At 44.5% G+C, this 13,353-nt stretch overlaps 1 protein-coding gene across 2 annotated transcripts in view; it reads left to right on the top strand.

Annotated features, from left to right (window-relative positions):
• The window catches only part of Arhgap31 (Rho GTPase activating protein 31), a 107,380-nt gene that overhangs the window by 85,953 nt on the left and 8,074 nt on the right, over nucleotides 1-13,353 (top strand). For both annotated transcript variants that reach the window (XM_070030156.1, XM_070030155.1), the window contains exons 4-9: nucleotides 643-725; nucleotides 2,045-2,152; nucleotides 2,813-2,955; nucleotides 6,418-6,613; nucleotides 8,877-9,001; nucleotides 11,733-11,795. In XM_070030156.1, the coding sequence (XP_069886257.1) occupies nucleotides 643-725; nucleotides 2,045-2,152; nucleotides 2,813-2,955; nucleotides 6,418-6,613; nucleotides 8,877-9,001; nucleotides 11,733-11,795 (718 nt within the window). The remainder of the gene's footprint in view (nucleotides 1-642; nucleotides 726-2,044; nucleotides 2,153-2,812; nucleotides 2,956-6,417; nucleotides 6,614-8,876; nucleotides 9,002-11,732; nucleotides 11,796-13,353) is intronic.

Raw genomic sequence — 13,353 nt, 5'->3', positions numbered from 1 at the left:
CTTCGAGGTTTTTCTGCTTATGTGGGGCTGAGGAATCAAACCCAGAGCCTCATGCATGCAAGACAGGAACTCTACCACTGAGCCACCTTCCCGGCTCCAGAGAGCAAGTTTTGTTGTAAGGCCACGGGGTCTCAGGGAGAAAGCTCTTATTCCTGCCAAGGAAAGCATGTATCTCTTCCTTGCCTCTTGGCGTCCAGGACAGACAGTAGAGGAGAACTTGAGGTTACAGAAGAGTCACTGCTAGGTAGGGAATGGCTGGTCATGCCCACTGGTCAGCTGGCTGAATAGCCACTCATGGCTATTCACGGTGACAGCTCCATGGAACTTTGTCCCTGTCTCTGACTTCTGAGGCTCTGCCACTTTCTACCATGCAGGCCACACCCAGATGCTAACGTGCTTTCTTCTCCTAGAGACTCAAGACTCCTCTCCTTGTGAGCACACACTGAGATTTTTCACATAACCAGTCCAAACAAATTGTAGTTGGTTGACTGTATTCAGGGAAGAACTTGCCACCTGCAAGCGTGATCTCTAGGCTGGAGTTTGTGAGGCTGGAGTACCAAGGGCTCAAATAAGACCAGCACTCACAGGTGGGGTTCTTAGCTCCCAGGCACTGACTAGGATGCTTCATGCTCTTCTCCACAGGAGGCAGTGTCACATTGCCAAGAAGAAGGCCAACTTGCCCGAATCCAAAATGTTATCCAGAAGCTTCCTCCATCCCATTATAGGTAAGGCTCTCGGTATGATATGATGTCAAGGAGGAAGGTGACACGGTAAAGGAAGCAAATTCAGTGGATAGTGGCATTTCTCAGTTAACAGGTCACTGTTGTGGGAGTGATTTGGTGCCTTAGCCAGGAGTACTGGCAGTAAAGGGTAATCTGTCTCCATGTCACTTGGAAAGGAATTACCAGAATAAATCAGGAAGTCATCCCCATCACACAAGCTAGCCTCACAGTGACATTCTTGGTTCTTACATAGAATTCTAGCATAACTAAATCTGTAGAAACCTAGACGACCTTCACAGATAGCTGAGTGTGGCTACTGAGCATTTGGCTGAAAGATGTCTCTACTTACTCTTTAGTGACCAGTCCTTAGCGGTCTCTAGTATGTTACCACTTTCCCCAGTGATCCCTGCCCCTCCTCACCTTTTAAAAAGAGGCAGTTGGGCTGGGACGGTGGCTCAGTGGTAGAGCGCTTGCCTTGCATGCCTGAGGCCCTGGGTTGGATTCCTCAGCACCACATAAGCAAAAAGAAAAAAGCCGGAAGTGGCCCTGTGGTTCAACTGGTAGAGTGCTAGCCTTGAGCTGAAGAGCTGAGGGACAGCGCCCAGGCCCCGAGTTCAGGCCCCATGACCGGACCCAAAAAAAAACAAAAGAAAGAAAAAAACAAACAAACAGGCAGTTGGTGATAAGATAGAAGAAAGAACAGAGCAGTTACTAATGTTTGCCCATGAAATGAGCATCAAGTTATTTGCAACTAGGAAAACATTTTTGGATTTTTTTTGTTACTTTTTCATTAGTTACACATTTGAATTCAATACACATGAATTAATTATAGATTAAAATAACACAAGGGAATTTTATTTTGTCAATGTATACAGTATAGATTGAACATTATTTCATTATTCCTATTTCTCTCCCCTTTTTTAGTCTTTGGTCTTCTACTATATCTGAGGAACCTTTGTAAGAACCTAGATGTGAACTAGACTGTGGGAAGATAATTCAGTTTTGTGTAAAATGAGGAGCAAATGGTGACTAAGAACCCCCAGCTTCTGAGGTCTGGGATTCCTGGGTTCAGTCTCTGGCTGGTGCTGGGGATAGAGGGTCAGCCCTGTCCCCACCCCAGGCCAGTGGGCCGAGGGCTAAGGAAATTGCATTCATTAGTCTTGATTTCTTGACATTATTTCTTCAAAATGTGTACCATATAAACAGTCCCTTAAATCCAAACTTAGAAATAGGTCCCCAGACGTCAGGCCACACACAGCCACTACAGTTTCTTACTTTATTGAAAAATTAAAAAGCAATAGTAATACAATAAACCATTGCAGGACCTTGGAATACTTGATTCGACACCTGACCCACATCGCCTCCTTCAGCAGCAGGACCAACATGCATGCCAGGAACCTGGCCTTGGTGTGGGCTCCAAACCTCCTCAGGTAACTGCCACACCTTTCACCACCTGCAGGGTCAAAGCCGCCCACCAATAGAAATGGAGTACAGGTATTTCAAAGTTGAAACCCTTGAAGACAAAGTTGGAGCTAACTGATCTTTTATAGCACTTACAATTTCAAGGTAATCTGAGCAACCCAAGTTCTTTGCTGGCCTACTTGGAAACTCTGGGTTCCAAAGGCATTTGTTGGCTATAAAAGTTATGGGTCTGTACGCTGTCATTTTTCTGAAAAGGCCTTTCTTGTCTTTGGGGCTTATTGGCTTTTCTTGGCTTTGATGGGGTCACAGCTGGCTATAACTTGAATCAGCTGCTTCATGTGACTTTATAAATGATGACCTGCCCCACAGGACAGTTGGCTGGGGTGGTAGAAGGTGGGAGGGTGGGGTTTGGAAGGAAATCCTATGAAGAAAAAAGAAGTCTTTTCTGGGGTCTCTACTAACAGACTTGCAGTACATACTGCCTGGAAACTGTTCTAATTTTGTTCCGTGGGCTGAGCTTCACACTTTCAGGAGATCCTTTAGTTTTCATAGGGAGTTAAAATCATCTACAAATTAACTAATGAATTTAGAATGTCTATCCTTGGTCCCTGTTAAGGCTTCTGCTTGTAAGGCAGATTCACTCTGTGAAAATGTTTCTTCCATGTCAGGTCTAAAGAAATCGAAGCCAGTGGGTGCAGTGGAGATGCAGCCTTCCTAGCAGTCCGGGTCCAGCAGGTGGTGATTGAATTCATACTGAACCATGTGGATCAAATCTTTAACAACGGTGCTCCAGGGCCTCTGGAAAACAACGGTAATGACTCTTCCTGGGACATAACTCTTCTTCTCTATTGCTCTGGTCCTGGGGCCCCAAAAATAAGCTAGGGTGAGCTTGGTTCTACTGCTGCTGATGTGTATGTTGTGTACGTACATGGCCTATCCCATGAGTTTGATAGGATGTATAAGTAGAGTTGACATAATGTTCCATTAGGTTTTATGACTCCTTCCTCTCTTGAGTTATTTTGCATTGGCAACATTTTGATCTGTATTGATTTGATATCATTTTTCCTTGCACAAATAATATTTCAGAGTTTTAAATGAAATGAGGTGGTATAAGGTAGTATGGTCACCCTCTCATAAATACCCAGAATGCATTCTCTTCATGAGTGTTTCCTGAATACTAACTTGGTGCTGCCTGGTACCAATCAGTAAACATACAAAAAATGATTATGTTTGTATGTTTGGGGCACCTCATGATGACATGAAAAACTCTGGGAGGGAGTGGATAATGTTACTTGAACTCCTGTGAGCCTAGTTGAAGAATCCAGAAATCAAGTTGATCAAGATTCCTGCAAGTGACATTTGTGTGAGAGAGTGGTTTTCCAACACTGGAGTGCATCTTGTGAAAACACACATTACCTAACCTTATCCCCAGAGTTTCTGATTCAGTTAGCCAGGAATACAGTGGTCTGGTATGTTGGTAATATTTGTGCATCTGGTAATGCTGATGTCGCTGGTCAGGATCCACATCTGGAGAACCAGCAGTGTATGAGCACTGTAGCTTCAAGATGCTTGCTAGTTGTTTCTTTTCTAGTTCAGGTAAAAGAGTTGGGGAAATCAGTGTACTCATCTGGATAACCCATTTCACTTAGCAGCCAATGTAGATGGCTTAACTGAGAGAATGTGGACACAAAATCTCAATCCTCAGGGCCCAGCCTCTGCTTTAATATGCATAGGGTATGTACTGAACTACCTATAAATTTTAGTTCCTTTCTTGTTCTACTTCTTCAGTCTTTAATACCAACTTAATGGGTCATGAGGTGAGGATAGAATGTAAACAGCATAGTGCCACCAACGGAAAATATACCACCAAAGGTGTGTTTCTCCCAGAGTAATAAACACACCTCATCTAACAGAAATCTAGGACAGCAAAAGATTGTAGGTACAAACTCCAATTTTGTACAAGTCTCATAAAAATCCAGTGTTTTTATTTGCGGCCAGAGAGGCTATGATATCGCCAAGATTTATTTTTTTAAATAAGTACATTCTGCATGCCTCCTTTATGTCAAGTGCAGTCCTAGACACTGGAACACAAATGACCAAGACCCTGCCTTGCGTAATTATAGCCATTGTCTAATTGGGAAGGCCAGCAATGTACCTTAACAAATATCACTTCAAAGACAATACATACTAAGAAATATAGCAGGGTTAATAAGGTGAGCGCTCTACCATTTGAGCCACAATGCCACTTTCGGTTTTCTGGTGGTTAACTGGAGATAAGAGTTTCACGGATGTTCCTGCCCAGGTTGGCTCTGAACCACAATCTGTAAATTTCAGCCTCCTGAGTAGCTAGGATTATAGGCATGAGCCACCGATGCCCAGCACCAGTGACTTTAAGGTGTTATTTTGGGACAGAATGGATCATGGTCTCTAAGGAGGTGATTATTGGACTAACACAGAGAACCAGTCCTATGAAGCCCTGGCAGTGGGAGGGGGAGGGTGCTTCAAAGAGGACGTGGAGTAGAATGTTCTGAGGTGAAGATGCTCTGAGTATTTAAGAAAGTAAGCCAGGGTGGCAAGAGCTTTTGTAGTCTCCAGTACAGGGGTATTCTACCCTGGGGAGTACCAAACTATGAGTTTTGAAACATTCATTTTGTACTTATACTTTATAATGTCTTATTGTATATTCATTTTCTATTCTATACTGAGTACTATATGCATGATTTATACATGCATACATATATATAAAGGGAATATTCGTTCAAAAGCTTTTTCTCCCTAGTATTTGGGTGGCTAGTGCTTTGCTACATGAGCCATACCTCCACTTCTAGCTTTTTGCTGGAAATAAGAGTCTCTTGGATCCTATGGGATCTGATCTGGGTTTGAACTGTGATCCTCATAGTTCATCCTCCAGAGTTAGAGGTGTAAATCCCTAGTGCATAGACAAAAGCTTTCACTGTATATTTTTCGTTAGACTGCTGGCCAGAGGCAAAGAGGAGAAGGAAAGCAGAGGGAGATCTCAGGCCATGTGCGTAGGCCAGTGCAAAATCTGAGCATGAGGGCGTAGATCTGAAAGGCTGAAAGGCAGCTTGGAAGCTGAGCCAGCCACATGTTAAGGAACCTCTGCAGAAATCAAGTGGGAAATACGTGACTGTACTAGTATGTTAGCTGAAGGGAAGAAAGTGGATGCGTCCACAATATACATTGAAGGGAGAGTCGTAAGATGCTGTGGGCTGTATCTTGAGAAGGGACACGTGGAAGAAGCAGATGAGTAAGGTGTTGGACCATGACTGCTGATAGTAGGAAAGTGAGAGGGGAAGTGCCAGTGTGGAGAACAGAGATCACAATATCTGTCTTAGCAATTTGTGTTATTCATTGAAGCAAAGACAAGTGGGCCTTGGGTCCAGGCTTCCTCTGGAGCCTGAGGTAGATGTTGATACTACACCTCAGCCTCCTGACCCTTCGTCGATTCTTCCCTATTACTCCAGAGTGACTTGAAGCATTTCAGAAACAAATAATAAATAAGCTAGAATCTCACAATATTGAAAGTAAATTCCAACAGTCTTAACTTCATTTGGGTTAAGTTGGAAAACGGGGTTTAATTCAGATACTTAACTGAAACATGTTCAGGAGCAAAGGACGTAAGCAGGGTATATTTAACTGCAATTCGGCAGAATAGAAGCCAGGCTTCTCTGCCCTGAAAGCACCTCTCCATCACATGCTGTCTCGGTTGTCTATCTACAAGGCTTTTTACTGTGACTGCGATTCCTTCTACCCAGAGAGGTGCCAACCAGCCACATCTGAGCACAGGAGAGTCCTACACCACATGCCATTCTGTAGTCTCCATCGGTCTGAGTTAATGTCAATCTCTTTGTGCCTTCAGAAGCTAGCAGAAATTGGCAATCTCACCAGAGACTAAATAGAATACAACTTAGACTTCTAGTTTTTTTTAGATCAGGATTTCTCCACTGAGGCATTATTGCTAGATAATACTTGGAGGGGAGAGCGGACGTCGTTTCTGTATACTCTGTAGTGTCTAGCAGCTTCCTTGACCTTCGAAGATACAAGTAGTTTTCCCACATGTATTTATGACAAACAAAAAGGTCTCCAGACATGACCAAGCGTCCTTTCCTCTGGAAAGAAAGTAGGCGAAAATCGCTTGAAGATAAGAGAGAATGCTGTAAAGAGGTCAGGATGGCAGGGCTGTGGACAAGAGATCTGGATGAACCTACTGTGCTAGCTTTGTCCAGACTGAGCCCTTCTGCTTCCTTTACAGATGACCGGCCCATCATGAAGAGCCTGACCCTGCCAGCATTATCTCCCATGAAGCTGGTGAGCCTGGAGGAGGCCCAGGCCCGCAGCCTGGCTACAAACCACCCCGCTCGGAAGGAAAGGAGAGAGAACAGCTTGCCTGAGATTGTCCCTCCCATGGGCCCCCTCTTCCACACCGTCCTTGAGCTACCAGATAGCAAGTACATAGCATTGTTTTTTTTAATTCTGAGGGATAAGTGGGTGGAGGGAGCCAGAGGAGGTGAGGGTAGGTAGTTTGGGGGCCATGACGGCAGTGTGGGTTGGGGCTACAGTCGAGACGGGGTGTAAATAAATGTTGCTGAAGAAAAGGGAGCTATCATCACAACTCTTTCTCACTGAGATTCCTCCCTCCCCGCACCCCTGCAGTCTGCCATCAAAGACCCCAAGCACCAGGATGCAGGTGCCCAGTCAAGAAAGACAAATATTAGGGGCTGGGAAGGTGGCTCAGTGGTAGAGCGCTTGCCTCCCATGCATGAGGCCCTGGGTTCGATTCCTCAGCACCACATAGACAGAAAAAGCCAGAAGTGGCACTGTGGCTGAAGTGGTAGAGCACCTGCCTTGAGCTGAAGTGCTGAGGGACAACACCCAGGCCCAGAGTTCAAGTCCCACGACCGACAAAAAAAAAAAGGCTTAGACTTTTCTACCTATGCTGGTTTTAAAACCAGAAACCTCAGCTTTCAGCCTCCTGAATAGCTAGGATTACAGGAGTGAGTTACTGGTGCCCAGTGATTTTTTTAATTTTAATTTTTTTTTTTTACTTCTTTGGCTTAGACAAAATAGGCCTAGCATCTACAAAGGGAAGTTTACTAAAAACAAACCTCCCCCACACCTCACCACATTACTTTGAATCTAAGAAAAGAAGTTGAGAAATGAGACCACTGTCAATACAGAACTCTCTGGGTGGCTCACTTGAGAACGGCATCCCTGACTCCCTTCCCTCCTCCCCATTTGTCAGAGTCCTCCCTCCCCCCAAAACTAATTAGGCATCATTTGCATGGGAAGAAGATTCTTCCTTTCTCTCTTCTTCCTCCTCCCACCTTGCTATGGAAGAAGACAGTGTTTGAAGTAGGAACACCGAGTCCCATAGTAGGCAAAGACAGTAAGGAAGGAACCAAGCCATCTTTCCCTGGAAGGATGTCATCGACAGTGAGTGAAAAGAAGTAATACAAATCGCCGCCTTCTCCATCTCCTCCCAAAGATGAGTGGCTACTTCCCCTTGGGGAGAGAGGAAGCAGGTCTCCATCTTCTACAACTACCCGAGGCACCAGCCACGCTGCTGTAGGAATGGCATGCCTGAACTTCCCTGGGAGAAGTCCTTCCATTTCCTAGAGGATGGGGTTTGTGCACTGCTGGAACTGAACCCATGGTACCTCTCCTCAAATGAATAGAGAATAAAAGTTTTCCCCAGGTATCAGAGTGAAGAATATCGTGAGAGGACCCATGTAGTGTGTGATCCGCTGCAAAGCCAAGTGCTGGGGGGAGCGGGGGAGGAGGCCAAGGTCAAAGGAAAACACAAAACACTGCAGACTTGTTTGGAATCACCATAGGCCTGTGAACGGACTTTCTATAAAAGCTCACTAAGAAAAGGCCCGTGGTGAGGCCCACACATTGTAGAGTGTCACACTGAACTTCTTGGTAAGGTTGCATGGCAGGGCGGAGCAGCAGCTGGGCTGGCTTTTGTGGTGCCAGGCCCTCCCCCACCCAGTCCAGGCTGCCCCTGGCACACTGACCCCTCAGCATCTCTCTGCAGTGACTACTGACCCCACCTACCAGGCTACACCTCTCTTCAACTACACAAAGCCAGGGTCCTCTCTAGATTGGCTTTCTCATCCTTCTCTTTGCATTCTCAAAGGTGACTTGTAACCCCCACCTCCTATGTGGTTATGCCCACAATGTGTCCAGGAGCATAACAGGACTAGGACCAGGGTCAGTGGTCCTCAATGTTTATTCCTCTTTTAAAAAATACCAGAGCTGGGTGCTGGTGGCTCACACCTGTAATCCTAGCTATTCAGAAGGCTGATATCTGAGGATCATGGTTCAAAACCAGCCTGGGCAAGAAAGTCTATGAGACTCTTTAATTAACCACTCAAAAGAGCCAGGAGTGGAGCTGTGGCTCAAGTGGTAGAGCACTAGCCTTCAGCTGATAAAGTACGGGATAGTTCCCAGGCTCTGAGTTCAAACCCCAGGACCAGCACACCCACACAAAAATGCTATGTTTGACAACCAAGTTTACCACCGCTACTGCCAGGTGCAGAGTTGTCTACACAGGGTGAGAGTTAGGCTCAACTTAGGTTTTAGTGAGGACCTTTCTGAACTAGCAGAGCCATTTATAATCTTATAATCAGAGCCATTTATATCTTCTTTCTTGCTTTGAAAATTGCGTAGGATGACAAATTTAAACTAATCATGGCTTAACTATTTCAGGAGAAAACTTTCCAGTAAATCAAAGAAGTGGAAATCTATATTCAACCTGGGACGATCTGGGTCAGATTCCAAATCAAAACTGAGTAGAAATGGGAGTGTCTTTGTGAGAGGACAGCGGCTCTCGGGTAAGAATCAGCCATTGTGTCCTCATCTGAGGTCCTAGTCAAAGACAGTCTCTGAGCAGAGGAGGCCAAGGGACTGTCAAAGGCTCCTAGGAGGAGAAGTGTTCAGAACAAGGAGAAAGAAGAATACTCTAAAGAATAAAATCAAATGAGTTATGGCCCAGGTTGCGTTAAGGGCAGCTCAACTTATCCTTATAAAACCACCTCCCAGCCATGTGCCAGTGGCTCACGCCTATAATCCTAGCTACTCAGGAGGCTGAGATCTGAGGGTTGGGGTTCAAAGCCACCCTTGACAAAAAAGTCCATGAGACTCTGATCTCTAAATTAATCCCCAAAAGAAAAAAAGCCAGAAGTGAAGCTGTGGTTTCAGTGGTAGAGCACTAGCCTTGAACGAATATAGCTTTGGGACAGAGCCCAACCATGAGTTCAAGCCCAGCACGCACACACACTCACACACACACCCCATGAGTTCAAGACACACACACACACACACACACACACACACCACACACACACACACACACCCCTCTCCCATCTTGCCCTGTGTTGCTAAATCCTGTTTCTAAGTAGCAGCAGCAACATGAAAGTAGTATTACTTTCAATTGAGTATCTACTCTGTTCTCTTAAATGAAACATACTTTATAGTCATTACTTATTTAGTCCTCACAAGTCTACATTCCTCCTTCTACACTGAACAAAGCTGAAGTTTAGAAAAGAAAGCTTCTTTTATCTGAGGTTATATAGCCCCAATGTGCCAAAGTTGAGATTGAGACCCAGCTCTCTCTGAATCTAGTTACATTAATGGCTTCCAGTCCTGGAGTTCCTGGACAGTTGCCTTGTTTATCCTCTGTACAAGCCTGACAGAAGTAACTGCTTTTCAGTCAGTTCAGTGACCTCAAAGAGAAAGATTGTGTTAATGAATATGTCTGTCTTCCTCTGTTATCTGTTTCTGTAAGAGACTACCCAAGACTGGGTGATTTATGAAGGACAGAGGACTGATTTTGACTCACAGTTCTAGAGGTTACGATGGCTGTGAGCATGACTCTGGCCCCTGTGTGGTTTCTGATGAAAGCTCTATGTTGCTTCATTCCATAATGAAAAGCAGAATGAGAGCCAATGCTTGCAGAAGAGAGAAAAGGGCTCCCAAGTCTCACAATAGTTAATCCATTCCTGCAAGAAAAAGCTTATCAGGGATGGATCCCCATGATCCAAACACCTCCGATCAGATCTGACCTTCCAACGCTGCTATATTGCTTTTTTTTTTTTTTTTTTTTTTTGTCGGTTATGGGGCTTGAACTGTAGGCCTAGGCACTGTCCCTCAGCTCTTCAGCGTAGGCTAGCACTCTACCACTTGAGCCACAGCACTGCTTCTGGTTTTCTGAGTAGTTCATTGGAGATAAGAGTCTTATGGACTTTCTTGCCTGGGCTGGCTTTGTTCCACAATCCTCAGATCTCAGCCTCCTGAGTAGCTAGGATTACAGGCGTGAGCCACTGGCACACCCAGCTTATATTGAGGACTTAAAGATTCCAACCCAGGAAGTTTCTGGACAGGGAAAGAGGGAGCATTCAAACCATGTGTCTTAGGTATTGTTGTGCCTAGAATAAGGTTTGACTCATTTAGACCACATTTTTACAAGACTTGGCTATAACCACTTACAAAGCTGCATAGGATAATCCTAAAAAGTTGAATTTGATGGGATCTGTTCCAGGGAGATGATGGTCAATGAGATTATTAGAGGGACAAGGAGTTTGCAGACTTCAAGGAGCAGAGCTGCTTCTAGAAAGAAAGGTGACTCAGTTACCCAAGTTCCTCTCATCTGACTGTACCAAATTCCTAGGTGCTGACAGTTATGACCGTAGTCAAGAATTCTACCTGCCTAATAAGAGGAGCTGTTGGGGGGGCCCAACAGATTCAACCTTGATTTTTTTCAACATTTGGGTATTAAGTAGTTTACATTTTTGCTATTAGACATATGGCTGTGAAAAGTAACCTTAAATATTAGTTTATTCATTTATGCCAGTCTTGGGGTAGGAACTCAGGACCTGTCCCTGACCTACTTTGTGCTCAAAGTTAGCACTCTACCACTTGAGCCACAGCACCATTTCCAGCTTTTTCTGAGTAGTTCATTGAAGACAGGAATCTCACAGACTTTTCTTCCCTGGGTTGTCTTCAAATCCTGATCCTCAGATCTCAGGCTCCTGAGTAGCTAGGATTACAGGCGTGGGCCACTGGCATCTGACAACCTTCAATATTTTTTTGTCAGTGAATTAGCTAATACTGTTTGACAAAATTATGCTTTACCTTTTAAAATATTAATGAAATTGTATCAATGAATGTCCTGTTTCTAGAGTCTAGTGAGAGGATGTTTTCTAAGCGAATAAACTTAAAATACCTGAAAAACTTCTCTAGAATTATATTGCTTGACACCCTGACCTAGTGTTCTAAATGCTTTATTTTATTTTATTATTACTTTTGGTGCTGGTACTGGGGTTTGAACTCAGGGCCTGGGTGCTATCACCTAGCTTTTCCACTCAAGGCTAGTGCTGTGCCACTTGAGCCACAGCTCTACTTCTGGCTTTTTCAGTGGTTAATTGAAGAGTCTCACAGACTTTCAAGAAGGTCTAGCTTCTAACAGCGATCCTCAGATCTCAGCCTCCTAAGCCATGTGAGCCACATGGCACTGGGTTGGTTTCTATTATATGCATTCATCGATATTTTTCTTTTTGTCTTTAGTGGAAAAGTCTGCTATTCGACCAGCTAAAAGCATGGACTCTCTGTGTTCAGTGCCTGTGGAAGGTAAGATTTTACAATTAGCGTGTGGGCTGGGGATTGGCATTCACCCCAGGCTTGGTTTTATGAAGCTGCCAACTAACTGCTCATCTGCAGTTACGATCACATATGATCACTTGGTTCCCAGTCCCTCCCTGACCTCTTCACAGTGCTTGCCAAAGCATGGTTTAGGATCGGTAAATGCATTCCTTCATTATCTACCAGTAAGATTCTGGATCCCAACCTCCTGAGTTTGACTCCTATTCTGTGTCAGGCACTATGTGTTCATTTGCACACAATACCTTCTGTTGGAGTTAGATGCATAAGAGTTGAATGTAAGGTGTGTGTAAGCATATTGGCTCACACAGATCTAACCTCAAGGGTCTACTTGCCTCTTCTGTTGCCACTTATCTTACCCCCCTCCTGCTGTCATATCTTTTTTTGGGGGGAAGGTATGTTAGTACTGGAGCTTTAACTCAAAATGTACTCATTCTCAGCTTTTTCACTCACCACGAGTGTTGTATCACTTGAGCCACGCTTCCAGTTCCAGCCTTTTGCTGCTTGACTGGAGATAATAGTTGGATACACTTTTCTTTTTGATACAAAGAAATGTTTAAAACAACTTAAAAATGTTCACCTCTTGGGCTGGGAAGTTGGCTCAATGGTAGAGCGCTTGCCTTGCATGCATGACGCCCTGGGTTCCATTCCTCAGGACCACATAAGCAGAAAAAAGCTGGAAGCGGCGATGTGGCTTAAGTGGTAGGACGCTAGCCTTGAGCTGAAGAGCTGAGGGACAGTGCCCAGGCCCAGAGTTTAGCCCCCACGACCATCAAAAAAAAAGTTCAAATCTGTAAAATACTCTGAGATGATGATGATGAACATTATTAATAGTATTAGTGGTGGCACTGGGTTATGATCTCAGGGCCTCAAACTCACGAGTTTGAGGCCATCTATCACTTCACCCATGCTTTCAGACCTGCTTTTTTGCTAGTTGTTTTATAGATAGGGTTTAGCAAACTTTTCTAGCTGGACTAGGCTCCAACAGAGATCCTCTGGATCTCAGCCTCCTGACTAAGGATTACAGGCCAAACCACCAGTGTCTGTCTGTCTGCGTTCTTTGTAAGTTGGTTTGATGCTCTTAGAATTTTTTATGTGTATGTTCATCCATTTTCTCTGGCCTTGAAACCTAGGAAAATGCTTACAGGGTTTATATTTCAGTATCATCTCAGTGATTTGCATGGCTGCTTGGGCAGGTCATTTTGTCTCTTTAGTCCATTTCCTCATAGGTTAAAGGAGATGATGAAACATCCCCTTATAGTGTTAGTCATTGGAATTTTAGACATAATATACTTGCAGGGAAGATAAAACCCTGCCTAAGTCTTTCTGCCACAAAAGACTTGTACAAGTTGGGTGCTAGTGGGTCACGCCTATAATCCTAGCCACTCAGGAGGCTGAGTGAGATCTGATGATCACAGTTCAAAGACATCCTAGGGAAGGAATGTCTGTGAGACTCCTGTCTCCAATTAACCAGCAAAAAGCCAAAACTTGGGACATGGTTCAAGTGGTAGAGCACCAGTGTGAGCAA

This window comes from Dipodomys merriami, unplaced genomic scaffold (assembly GCF_024711535.1).
Source record: "Dipodomys merriami isolate MVZ:Mamm:240054 unplaced genomic scaffold, mDipMer1.0.p SCAF_2, whole genome shotgun sequence".
Classification (NCBI taxonomy): domain Eukaryota; kingdom Metazoa; phylum Chordata; class Mammalia; order Rodentia; family Heteromyidae; genus Dipodomys; species Dipodomys merriami.
The sequence above is the reverse complement of the archived record's forward strand: the minus strand, read 5'-3'. Positions and strand labels throughout refer to the sequence as shown.